Below are 13,941 nucleotides of genomic sequence, written 5' to 3'. Positions count from 1 at the left end.
AAAAATCGAAAACTAAAGATATCGGAAAATCGGGTAACCGAAAATTGTAATTTTTGGATTTTCCACCTTTTCGATTTTTCGATTTTTCAACTTTTCGAATAAAAAACTGGAAAAACTGTGGAATTGGAAAATCAAAAACTGAAAAAACGAAAATACTTAAAATGAAAATTTTATAAAATCCAAAAATTAGAAATCAAGAAGTCGAAAATTGAAAAACTGAAACATAAAAATCAAAAAAGTGCAAGATCAAAAAAACTGAATATGTATTCTAAAATTGAAATATCGAAAATTAAAGAAATCGAAAACTGAAAATCCAAAAATTGCAAAATTGAAAAATTTAAAAATTGGAAAATCAAAAATGAAAAATAGTATTAAAGAAAAACTTTAAAATATCTAAAAACTCGATCGATTGAAAATTGAGAAACTCAAAAATAAGTATCCTAAAATCGAAATGTCAAAAGTTAAAGATGACGCAAAATCTTGCAACTGGGAGTTTAAATTTTCCGATTTTTGACTTTCTCGATTTTGCAATTTTGTCGTTTTTCGATTTTCTCAGATTTTTGAATTTATGGAGTTTTAATTTTTAGATTTTTCAATTTTTCGATTTTAGAACTTTTCGAAATGGAAAAATTGCGAAATTGTAAAATGAAAAAATTAAAAACTGAAAAAACGAGAAGGTATAAAATGAAAACTTTAAAAAATCTAAAAATTAGAAATCAAGAACTTTAAAAATTGAAAAATCGTTAGATAAAAAATCGAAAAAGTGCAAAATAAAAAAAAAACGAAATATGTATGTATTGTAAAATGGAAATATCGAAAATTAAAGAAATCGGAAAACTGAAAATCCAAAAATTGCAAAAACGAGAATTTAAAAAAGTGGAGGAATTGAAACATTAAAGACTGAAAATCGAAACATGAAAAAAATCAAAAATCAAAAATTTTAAAAGTCAAAAATTTGAAAAAACCGAAAAATCTAAAAGTGTGAAGGCGAAAATCGAAAGATCCAGAAATCAAAACATCAAAAAAGTTAAAAACGTGAAATTTAAAAATTAAAAAAGCATTGAAAAGATGAAAAATTGAGAAGCTGAAATATTCCAAAACGGAAATGACAAAAAATTGGGAAATTGAAAAATTGAAAAAATCGGAAGATAAAAAATCGAAAAAGTGCAAAATCAAAAAAGAAATCTCTATTGTAAATTCGAAAAAATTAAAGAAATCGGAAAACTGAAAATCCAAAAATTGTAAAACTGAAAAATTTTAAAATCGAAATCAAGATAATGAAAAACCAAAAAACTGTGATATATAATATAATAAAAGAACCAAAAACGGATTTTCAAAATTATAAAAATTCACGAACTATTTCGATTTACTTTTAAATTTTAACACGAATTATATCTTGTATCCATTGAGTCACAAAATAAACAACAACTAGAAACGTGCTTGACCGACTCCAGCCTTATCAAACTTCACAAAAACGTGCCATAATCAGTCAAACCACAACCATGAAACTAACACCATACTTTTCAATTTTTCTCCTCAACACACTCGCTTCACCCAAAAAACCCAACCTTTCCGACTTCTTCCGATGGATCAAACCTACGACCAAAATCGGTACTACTTCACCCCCCAACTTCCACAAACTAAAACTTTGTTTTAGAAGAGTACGACTTCGTCATAGTCGGCTCAGGCTCAGCCGGCTCCGTCATAGCAAACCGACTCTCCGAAGTACCCCACTGGAACGTCCTGTTACTAGAAGCAGGCGATAAGGGCGACCTTTTAACTGAAATCCCCATGGTAGTAGCCCTCCTTCAACAAACCAAGTACAACTGGAACTACTTCATGGAAAAACAAGCCGGTGTCGCTCTCGCTTGCAAAGACAACCGAATGCCGTGGCCGCGCGGTCGAGCCCTTGGTGGTACCACCGTAATCAACTACATGATTTATTCCAGAGGAAACCGGTACTGCTACGATAAATGGGGGCGAACTAACCCTGGATGGTCGTACCAAGACGTCCTTCCTTATTTCATCAAGTCGGAGAACGCGGGACTCGAAAAAGCCGACTATAGGTTTCATGGAGTCAATGGGTACTTGAGTGTAGACGACGCGTACCAAACAAAAATCGCGGAGGCGTTTATCGGTGGTTTGAATGAGATGGGGTCGCCTACTATTGACTATAACTCGAATGTGTCTCTAGGGGTGTCAACGGTTCAAGCAACATTGTCGCAAGGGTTGAGGTTGTCAGTCGATAAAGCGTTTCTAGAGCCGGTTAAGCACAGACCGAACCTTCGCATTTTGACTAGAGCTTTCGTCACCAAAGTACTCATCAATCCGAAAAGCTTGCAAGCTTACGGTGTCGAATATGAGTGGTCTGGAAGAAAATTTAAAGCTATAGCTTTCAAGGAGGTTATTTTGTCAGCTGGTACTTTCATGTCGCCTCAGCTGCTCATGTTGTCGGGGATCGGGCCGCAGAAACATCTCCAACAACTGGGGATTCCCGTGTTGAAGAACCTCCCAGTTGGTCAAAACTTACAAGACCATTTAGCTTTTGCAGGATTAACTTTTACCACCCCCCAACCCGTGACGATTAAATTCACCGAGCTTTTCAAACCTTTGAACTACTTCAACTTGTTCAAAAATGGTAAAGGCCCTTTGACTACTCTTGGTGGAGTCGAAGACATAGCGTACATTCAAACCCCAAATTCCCCCTCACCCGACATCGAACTCCTCTTCGTTGGAGGCTCCCTGGCCTCTGACTATGGTCTTTTCATCCGTAAAGGAATGGGGATCACTGACGACATCTACAAGTCCGTTTTTGCCCCTCTAGAAAACACAAACACCTTCATGATCTGGCCGGTACTACTCACCCCTAAATCTAAAGGGTGTCTGAAACTTCGTTCCACCAACCCCCGTGACTACCCTCTTCTCTATGGCAACTATTTGACAGACCGCAACCACCAAGACGTTGGTACTTTTATTACCTCGATTAGAATCGTCCAAAGGCTGGGGCGAACCAAAGCCTTTAGGAAGTTTAATGCAACTTTGAGTACTATTCGAGTACCTGGGTGCACGCGGCACAAGTACGATAGTGATGAGTACTGGGAGTGTTGTCTGCGGTTCCTTGGCCAGACTTTGCACCACCAGGTGGGTACTGCCAAAATGGGGCCAAAGGGCGACCCAGAGGCTGTAGTCGACCATGAGTTGAGGGTGCATGGGATCAAGAAGTTGAGGGTTGCTGATTGTAGTGTCATTCCGTTCGCGCTGGGGGCGCACACTAGTGCGCCTGCTATCATGGTGGGGGAGAAGGCGGCTGACTTGATTAAAAATACGTGGAGGGAGGGGGTGTAAAGAAAATAAAATTAAACATTATTTACACACTTAATATATATACTCGTACATAAGTTCGAAAAATATATTTTTTTAATATTTAATAATTTAATTTATTTAACGACGAAGACTCGTGAAAATTGCTCTACTTAGTAACCTGGACCTTAGAAAGACGACCCCGAGTTCAGAATTGACCTAGAAGTTTCCTGTTTTTTTTTTATTATGCTACATGGAGAAAGAAGGTTATTTCCTGAAGTACAGGAAACACTGAAAAATCGAAATATCGATAAATCGAGAAATTGGGAAATTAAAAAAATATAAAATCGAAAAATTAAAATATCGAAAAACTGAAAAATTAGAAAAATAATTGAGAAATCGGAAACTTGAAAAATCGAAAAATCTAAAAATCAAATTTGAAATCAAAAATGGAAAAATCAAAAATTTTAAAATTGGAAAAACTGAAACAGAGATATCAAAGAATTGAAATATCTAAAATCTAAAAATTCAAAAATTTAAAATCGAAAAATTGACAAATCTAAAACCGAAAAGTCGAAAAAATGAAAAACCAAAAAATGGAATAGGTAATCCAAAATTTAACAAATTGATAAATTGAAAAATCGAACTCGAAAAACCGAAAGATCGGGCAATCAAAATATCAAAATATCTAAAATTTAAAAAATCGGAAAATTAAAATATTATCAAAATTGAAATGTTGAAAAATTGGGAAATCGAAAAATTTCCAAAATTCAAGTGAGAAATTGGAAACTTGAAACATCGAGAAATCCAAAAATCGAAAAGATGAAATATGTTTGAATTGAAAAACAGAGATGTCAAGGAAACGAATGAAAAAAACGAAAAATTGAAAAATTAAACTAAAAAATCAAAATTTAAAAAATTCGAAAAACTGTAAAATAGAAATGTCGAAAAACTGAAAAATCGAAAAATTGAGAAATCGAATAATATGAAATTTAAAAAACTGATAAATTAAAAAATCGGAAGATCGGGAATTCGAAACATCAAAATCTCTAACATTTAAAAAATCGCAAAATAAAATTTGAAAAATAAAAAAAACACATTGAAATATTCTTAAAATTAAAATGTTGAAAAATTGAGAAATTGAAAACTTGAATTCCCGATTTTTCAAGTTTTGAAATACCTATTAAAAAATTTAAAGTCAAAAAAACCTATAAATGGAAAAATCTGGAAAAAAATCCAAAAATTGGAAAATCGATTCATTGAAATCTCGAGAAATCGAAGAACCAAAAAATCTAAAAGTGGGAAGGTGAAAATCGAATGATCGAGAAATCGAAACATCAAAAAAATGAAAAATTCGAAATTTAAAAGTTGGAAAAACTGAAAAATCGAATAATTAAAAAACCGAAAAATCGAGAAATTGAAATATGTAGGTATTTCAAATAAAAACATAAATAAATATCAAAAAACGTAAAATCAAGAAATGGAAACATCAAAAACTCGCAAATTTTTTAAAACTGAATTGAAAAACCGAGAAATCAAGAAATCGAAATATCTAAAATTTATATTGGAAAATTCAAAATTGCAAAATTTTAAAAATTGAAGTATTGAAAAACTGAACAATTCAGGAACAAAAAAATTTCAAAACTGAAATGAAAAATTGAAAATTATAAAAATAGAGAAATCGAATAATCGAAAAATTCAAAATTGAAAAATTTAAAGTTAAGAAACTGACAAATCGAAAAATTGAAAAATCGAATTATCGAAATCTCGAGGAATCGAAAAATTAAAAAACCGAAAAACTTGAAAAAAGAAAAGTCAAAAATTTTAAAAATCAAAAAATTGAGAAACCGAAAAATCTAAAACTGAGGAGGCGAAAATCGAGAGATCGAGAAATCGAAACACTAAAAAAATAAAAAAAAAATAAAAATTCCAAAAATCGCATAATTAAAGCACGGATTTTCGAGAAATCGAAATATTTACTTTGATTAAAAAAAATAAGTATAAAAAAATATATAAAATCAAGAAATGGAAAGATAAAAAAATTGCAAAATTTTGAAAATTGGATTGAAAAACCGAAAAATTAAGAAATCGAAATATCTAAAATTTAAAAAAATCATAAAATTAAAATATCGAAAAATGAAGAATTGAAGAATTACAACATTAAAAAAAAAAACGGAAAGGCGAAAAACTGAAATAAGTGCACATTAAAAAATTTAAAATCAAAAAACCTATAAATGGAAAAATCTGGGGAAAATTGAAGAATCGAAAAGCCGAGAAATTGAAAATTCGAGAAGTCGAAAAAATGAGAAATCGAAATAGCCTAATCGAAAAATCGAAAAATTCAAAATTGAAAAATTTAAAGTTAGAAAATTGACAAATCCAAAAATTGAAAAATCGTATCATCGAAATCTCGGAAAATAGAAAATTGAAACATTTTTAAATCAAAAAATTGAAAAACCGAAAAATCTAAAAGTGAGAAGGCGAAAATCGAAAGATCAAGAAATCGAAACATTAATAAAATGAGAAACCCTAAATTTACAAATTCGAAAAATTGAAAAATCGAAGAATTAAAAAACTGAAAAATCGAGAAATTGAAATATCTAAAGTTTAACAAATTAAAATATCGAAAAAATAAAACATCCAAAAATCGCAAAATTTTGAAAATTGAAGTATTGAAAAACAACAAACAAATTCCAAAACTGAAATGGTGAAAAATTGAAAAATCGAAATATTGAAAAATTTGAGAATCGAAAAATCGAGAAACCGAAATTGAAAAATTAAAACATCAAAGAATGGAAAAAAAAGAGAAAACGAAAAATCGAAAAATTGAAAAATTTAAAGTTAAGAAACTAACAAATCGAAAAATTGAAAAATCGAATCATCGAAATCTCGAGGAATCGAAAAATGAAAAAATCGAAAAAGTGAAAAAAAGAAAAGTAAAAAATTTTAAAAATCAAAAAATTGAAAAACCGGATAATCTAAAAGTGAGAGTGCGAAAATCGAGAGATCGAGAAATCGAAACAATAAAAGAATGAAAAACTTGAAATTTAAAAATTCGAAAAATTGAAAAATCGAATTATTAAAAAACCGAAAATGGAGAAATCGAAATATGTATTTTAAATAAAAATAAATAAATAAATAAATATAAAAAAATAATGTAAAATCAAAAAATGAAAACATCAAAAAATTGCAAAATTTTGAAAATTGAAGTATTGAAAAACTAAAAAAATAATAAATGACGAAAAATTGGTAAATCAAAAAATTGAAAAATCGAAATATCGAAAAATTTGTAAATCGAAAGCCGAAAAATCGAAAACCGACTAATCGAATAAAAAAACGAAACATCGAAAATCGAAACATCGAAAGTAGTTGAAAAATCGAAATGGCCCAAAAGCCAAAAATCGAAATGTTAGAAAATGAAAAAATGAAAAATTAAAATAAAAGCCAAAAAAATGGAGAAATTGAACAATCGAAATCTCGATAAATCAAGAAATCGACAAACTGAAAAATCGAAAAACAGAAAATTGAAAAATTCTGTAAACATCGAAAAATTTAAAAATTGAAAAAACAAAAATGGTAAAATTCGGAAAATTGAAAATCCGAAATATGTATATCTAAAACGGAGATGCCGATAAATCGGAAGTTCGAGAAATCAAAAAATTGAAAATTGAGAAATTGAAACATCAAAAATCGCAAAATTTTGAAAACTGAAGTATTAAAAAACTAAAAAATGCAGAAACAGAAAAAATCCAAAACTGAAATGACGAAATATTGAAAAATCGAGACATTGAAAAATTTGAAAATCGAAAGCCAAAACATCTACAAACCGAAATTGAAAAATTTAAGCTGAAAAAACTGACAAATGAAAACATTGAAAAATCGAATCATCGAAATATTGAGAAATCGAAAAATTAAACAACCGAAAAACTGAAAAATCGAAAAATCAAAAAATCGAGAAAATCTAACAGTGAGAGGGCGAAAATCAAGAGATCGAGCATTCGATAGATCAAAAAAATGAAAAAGTTGAAATTTAAAAATTGAAAAGTCGAATAATTAAAAACCGAAAATCGAGAAATCGAAAAATGTACTCCAAAGTAAAAAAAATGAATATCAAAACATTTCGAAAATTGAATTGAAAAACCGAAAACCACGAAATATATAAAATTTAAAAATAAAAAAATTAAAATATCGAAAAATGAAAAATGGAAAATTTAAAACTTCAAAAAATCGTAAAATTTTGAAAATTGAACTACATATTGAATAACTGAAAAATTGAATTGACGAAAAATTGAGAAATCGAAAAATTGAAAAATCGAAATATTGAAAAATTTGAAATTCCAAAGCCGAAAAATCGAATAAATGACAAATCTAATTAAAAAACTGTAACATCGAGAAATGAAACATTAAAAGATCGAGAAATCAAGAAATGGACAAACCGAAAAATCTAAAAACTGAAAATCGGAAAATGTAAACACCGAAAAGTTTAAAAACCAAAAAATCAAAAATGGTAGAATTCAACAAATTGAAAAACAGAAATATCGAAGAACCGAAAATCGGAAAATCGAAAAATCAAAAATTTTAAGAAATGAAAAGTTAAAATGATCGAAAAATTGAAGAATTGACATATTAAAAAATCGCAAAACGGGAAATATCGAAAAATTGAAAAAAAATTAGAGAATCGAAAAATTGAAAATCACAAAATTGAAACATCGGTAAATTATGAAATCGAAAAATTGAAAAATCGGTAAATCGAACAGTTGAAAAGTCGAAATTTTAACAAATCCAAAACAGAAAAATCGAAAAAGCAAGAAATCGAGAAATAGAAAAGACGAAAAACCGAAAAATTGACAAATCCCAAAACTAAATCATCGGTAAACTGAGAAATCGGGAAATGAAAAGCCGAGAGAAGAAAACCTGAAGAATGAAAAAATTGAAAAATCTTAACACTGAAATATCGAAAAAATAAAATCGAGAAATTGAAAAACTGAAAATCAAGAAATTGAAGAATAAGGAAACTGAAATATCGAAAAATTCAGAAATCGAAAGTTGAATAATCGAGAACTTTGAGTTTTATTTGGGAATAAATATTTTATTTAAATAACAAGACATAAACTTAAATAAACTGCGTGTCAAAAGTTAGGGATATCGTTGAAAGACTTCTTTTTTTAATTTCGAAATAATTGAGTAGGCTTAAACTGAATTAATTTAAATATCCCCAAATTTTGACGAGCACTTTAACACAGAATATTAAAAAAAAACAAAATAAAAAAGTTACATGTGAAATTTGGATACAGAAATCGACATATTCGGACATATTTTTTCCAAAAATCTCGGTATTTCCGATAAAAATTCAACACGGATTCATAAACCACAAATAGAATAGTACGTTATCTTATAAAATTTAAACAACATTTACTAGTATAAAATCTGGAGATGACATCATTCCATCTCTGGGGATTTTCCACCCTAAAGAATAATTTTCCTACTAGAAAATTCCGTGCAATCGAACGGTACATGGCTATCTCGAGCCCTTTTAAAACGGTGAGTTCGTAATGTCGAAAAATATTCTTCGAGTATGACAGATTTACACTAGAAAATTGTGGTTTCCGGGTGTCGTCGCGGCCACAAATTGTTTACGTCTTTGCAAAAACCAGCCGCGACTCTGTTTCTAAAATGGCGCAGTTCTCGTTCACCGTAACCCGTATCCGAGCGCATCCTGCCATCTTAATAATTAGTTCCAGCAGCTCGCGTTTCACGCATTCTGCGGCCACTAACCGCTGCTGCAAAATTCATCCTGTGGTAGCTCTCACCAGCTATTAAACGTTCGGAATACATTTAACTCGACTAAAACCGCCTAGACCAGGTCGCAGGGTACGCCGGTTTTCAGTGGTGGAACGAGCATGATCTCGGGAAGTAAATAAGGGAACATTGGCGTTAGCCAGATTCTGAGGCGGACATTTTTCATTGCGTAAAGAAGGGAGAATCCTGTTGCGATCAATATAGGCGTTTCTTCCTGCTAAGTTCCTAGGCAGTTGGAATGGCGGCATGCACCGAAAGCGCGACAATTCCGCAGGAATGACGATGTTTGCAGGATTTTTTTCTTCCAGGTGGATTGCCTTATAAAGTTTATCCTGGCCATGATGGTGTCCTCACGGAGAAACGGAAACAGAGGAGGATAAGGACGACGTTCACGTCGGCACAGCTCAAGGAACTGGAACGGGCTTTCCAGGAGACGCATTATCCGGATATCTACACCAGGGAGGAAATTGCCATGAAAATTGATCTCACCGAGGCGAGGGTACAGGTTAGTCAAAATTGGGATGCGGACGGGAAATTACTAAGTATTTGTATTAAATTTTTCCCAATTCGCTTGGTCGCCGAAAAATTACAGGAGCGACAGCGCCGATTTCACGCCTCATAAATAAAAATTCCGGCCAAGATTAAACGTATTTGTTTCGGATAAGAAGTGTCAGCGCTTGTCTAGCTAGCCATTACGGAAATAGCTTCATTGAATTTCGTCTAATTGTATTATACGAATAATTTGACTAAAAGCCAAACGTTTATTGCAGTTGTAGAGTTAGACTTGCGCCAGTTTTGGGTCTTTTGTTAACGCTGCGAAACTTGTTCTTACTAATTCACAAGTGGTGATTTAATGAATATTTATAGGACTTAGAACGGAGATAATTAGTCACGAGGATGAGGTGTGGTCAGAAACAATTAATTTGTTGATTTGACGAGACTTGTTATAAATATGTTGCCAAATATTTGTTCTTTCGAAAACAGAAAAACTTGGAATTAAACGCTTGTGATTTGTCAGGTGCCCCCATAAAGCAAGACTTGCCAAAACACGGATAATTTCATTGCAAAGCGGACTGGTAAATTTAGCAAAAATTATTGCAAAATATCGTTCGCGTGCTGTTAAATTATAGTGTTTTCTTTACAGTTTTCGGTATTTTTTTGTAAAGTATTTTGCAGCTTTTAAATGCCATTTCACCTACTCTCCCCGAGGTATCTTCCAATCGTTTATCAATAATTGCTCTACTATATCCACCGACTGACTTAAAGGTCAGCCCAATGGTTTCTAATCTAGTTATACTTGTTTTAAGATGGTAAAATGGGTTTTTATATAAGCCAAATTATGTTTGAGATTCTTTTGTTGGAAATAGTATTACAAAATATTTCATTTAATTTAGAATGAAACCCATATTGTCAGAACAGGTTCTGGAGGCAATGGACCATCCCGGAAGGCTTTAATCCTGAAATGAGCTTTAAGAACTATTTTCTTTACGTTGGAAATTAAACCACTGACATTTTCATATTTATTCCGGATAACTTCAGCTACTAAACTTAAGGCGTAACCCAAACATACTACATGAATTAAGTTGGGAAAATATTTCCAGATGTTTGCCATCTAAATCTCGATGAAAAATGGGTAGAAATTTGAAGAATGGGGAACCATTAAAAAAATTCCATTTTTAAAACAGTTGATACATAAAAACAGGTTTCAGATGGTACATTCTTGCAGATAAATAAAGATTTTGCAATTAAGCTCCGCCCCTCAGCTCACGATGAATAAAACAAGTCGTCACAATTGAGATGAGGGTGGGTGGGCGGGGTTTGTATTTTCTGTTTCTTCCTTAATGTATTCACGTAGTTTTCTTTTCTTGCAAAACATAAGCCCCGCCCACCCACCCTGTCTCAATTGTGACTATTTTTATTTATTTGTCGTGAGTTGGGAGGGCAAAACTTATAAAGAAATCGTGTTGTTCAAAAAAAACTATATGTATTAAGTAAAAATTAAAGCCAAAATTAAGCCCCACCCACCCGCCCGATCTCATTTGTGATGAATTTTTCATTGGTTGTCAGACAGAGAGGCGGAGCGTAATTGCAAAATCCGTATTTCCCTACAAAAATTTCCTATTTTAATTATGTTTAAAGTTTTTTGTTTGTGAAGAGAAGACTACGTATTTTAAGAAAAATGTCAAAATATAAGCTAATTGCAAAAATATGGCGTGTTTGGGATCACGGAGCAATATTTTCTAAATATCTGGTGCAAAATTCGATTTTTTTTAATTTTTAAAAATTTCAATATCTCAGAGACCGATTCTGGAAAACCGGTTGGAGTTATTAAGGAAACGAATTCGGAAGTGAGTTCTAGAGCTCGAAATCTACAAGAAAATCTATTAATTAAGTTTAGAAAATGGTGAAAAATGGGTCGAAATTTGAAGAATTGGAAAAATTTCATTTCTAAAAAATTTGTCTAAAAATTTAGAAAAAATTCTCGACGTGCGGATGTTTCAGATGGTAAGTTCTTGTTGAGAAATAAGGATTTTGCAATTAAACTCCGCCCCCTGGCTCACAACGAATAAAAAAATCATTTACAATTGAGACGGCGGTAGGTGGGCGGGGCTTAAATTTTGCCGTTTTTTCTGAATATATGTAGATAAATAAATCTTCTTTTCGTGACAAGATATTTAAAACGTTTAAAATGGTAAATTTTTGTCGGAAAACCCGGATTTTACACTTAAGCTCCACCCCTTGGTCGGACAACGAATGAAAAATGTATCACATTTGAGGTTGGGGCGGGTGGGTGGGGCTTAATTTTTGAAATACATACTTTTTTTTCAACAACATGATACGTAAAAACATGTTTCAGATGGTAGATCCTTGTGGATAAATAAATATTTTGTAATTAAGCCCCGCCCCTCAGCTGACAATGAATAAAACAGGTCGTCACAATTGAGACGAGGGTGGGTGGGCGGTGTTTGTATTTTCTGTTTCTTCCTTAATGTATGCACGTAGTTTTCTCTTCTTGCAAAACATAAGCCCCGCCCACCCACCCTGTCTCAATTGTGACTATTTTTCTTTGTTCGTCGTGGGTCGGAGGGGCAAAACTTATAAAGAAATCGTGCTGTTCAAAGAAAACTGTATGTATTAAATAAAAATTAAAGCCAAAATTAAGCCCCACCCACCCGCCCGATCTCATTTGTGATGAATTTTTCATTGGTTGTCAGACCGAGAGGCGGAGCATAATTGCAAAATCCGTATTTCCCTACAAAAATTTACTATTTTAGTTATGTTTAAAGTTTTTTATTTGTGAAAAGATGACTACGTACATTAAGAAAAATGTCAAAATATAAGCTATTTCCAAAATATGGCGTGTTTGGGATCATAGAGCAATATTTTCTAAATATCCGCTCTAAATTCGAATTTTTTGCAATTCAGATGGTAAGTTCTTGTTGAGAAATAAGGATTTTGCAATTAAACTCCGCCCCCTGGCTCACAACGAATAAACAAATCATTTACAATTGAGTCGGCGGTAGGTGGGCGGGGCTTAAATTTTGCCGTTTTTTATGAATAGATAAATAAATCTTCTTTTCGCGACAAGATATTTAAAATGTTAAATTTTTGTCGGAAAACCCCGATTTTACACTTAAGTTCCACCCCTTGGTCCGACAACGAATGAAAAATGTATCACATTTGAGGTTAGCGCGGCGGGTGGAGCTTAATTCTTGACTTTTTTTCTTGACATACATAGTTTTTTTTCAACAACATGATATGTACGTAAAAACATGTTTCAGACAATGAATAAAACAGGTCGTCACAATTGAGACGAGGGTGGGTGGGCGGAGTTTGTATTTTTTGTTTCTTCTTTAATGTATGCACGTAGTTTTCTTTTCTTGCAAAACATAAGCCCCGCCCACCCACCCTGCCTCAATTGTGACTATTTTTATTTATTCGTCGTGAGCCAGGAGGGCAAAACTTTATGCAAAATATAAAGGAATCGTATTGTTCAAAGAAAACTATATGTATTAAGTAACAATTTAAGCCAAGATTAAACCCCACCCACCCACCCTTATCTCATTTGTGATGAATTTTTCATTAGTTGTCTGACCGACAGGCGGAGCGTAATTGCAAGATCCGTATTTCCTTACAAAAATTTACTATTTTAATCATGTTTTAAGTTTTTTGTTTGTGAAAAGAAGACAACGTACATTAAGAAAAATGTCAAAATATAAGCTATTTCCAAAATATGGCGTGTTTGGGATTACAGAGAAATATTTTCAAACTATCCGGTCTAAATTGGAATTTTTTGAAATTTTTAAAAGTTTCGATATTTCAAAGCTCCGCCTCTTGGTCCGAGAACGAATGAAAAATGTATCACTTTTGAGGTTGGGGCGGGTGGGTGGGGCTTAATTCTTGACTTTTTGTCTTGACATAGTTTTTTTTCAACAACATGATACGTAAAAACATGTTTCAGATGGTAGATTCTTGTAGAGAAATAAACATTTTGCAATTAAGCTCCGCCTCTCAGCTCACGATGAATAAAACAAGTCGTCACAATTGAGATGAGGGTGGGTGGGCGGGGTCTGGATTTTTAGTTTCTTCCTTAATATATGCACGTAGTTTTCTTTTATTGTAAAACACAAGCCCCGCCCACCCGCCCTGTCTCAATTGTGACTATTTTAATTTGTTGGTCGTGAGTCGGAGAGGCAAAGCTTTATTGCAAAATATAAACTAATCGTTATGTTCAAAGAAAACTATATGTATTTAGTAAAAATTTAAAACAAAATTAAGAATTAAATGTTTCAGATGGTAGATTCTTGTAGATAAATAAACATTTTGCAATTAAGCTCCGCC

The 13,941-nt window shown here is 32.2% G+C and overlaps 2 protein-coding genes across 2 annotated transcripts in view; both read left to right on the top strand.

The window, feature by feature from the left end:
• Positions 1 to 13,941, top strand: part of LOC135140864 (paired mesoderm homeobox protein 2A-like) — an 84,480-nt gene that overhangs the window by 14,983 nt on the left and 55,556 nt on the right. Inside the window, exon 2 of the mRNA XM_064071583.1 lies at positions 9,408 to 9,604. Within this exon, the coding sequence (XP_063927653.1) occupies positions 9,408 to 9,604 (197 nt within the window). The remainder of the gene's footprint in view (positions 1 to 9,407; positions 9,605 to 13,941) is intronic.
• LOC135140769 (glucose dehydrogenase [FAD, quinone]-like) lies at positions 1,503 to 3,345 on the top strand. The gene is made up of 2 exons (XM_064071447.1): positions 1,503 to 1,611; positions 1,658 to 3,345. The coding sequence occupies exons 1-2, from the start codon at positions 1,503 to 1,505 to the stop codon at positions 3,343 to 3,345; spliced, it is 1,797 nt and encodes a 598-aa protein (XP_063927517.1).

Source organism: Zophobas morio, unplaced genomic scaffold, assembly GCF_036711695.1.
Source record: "Zophobas morio isolate AGI-343-1 ecotype UQ-CSIRO unplaced genomic scaffold, CSIRO_AGI_Zmor_V1 ptg000041l, whole genome shotgun sequence".
NCBI classification, from domain to species: Eukaryota; Metazoa; Arthropoda; class Insecta; order Coleoptera; family Tenebrionidae; genus Zophobas; species Zophobas morio.
This window is presented reverse-complemented; position numbering and strand designations above follow the sequence as displayed.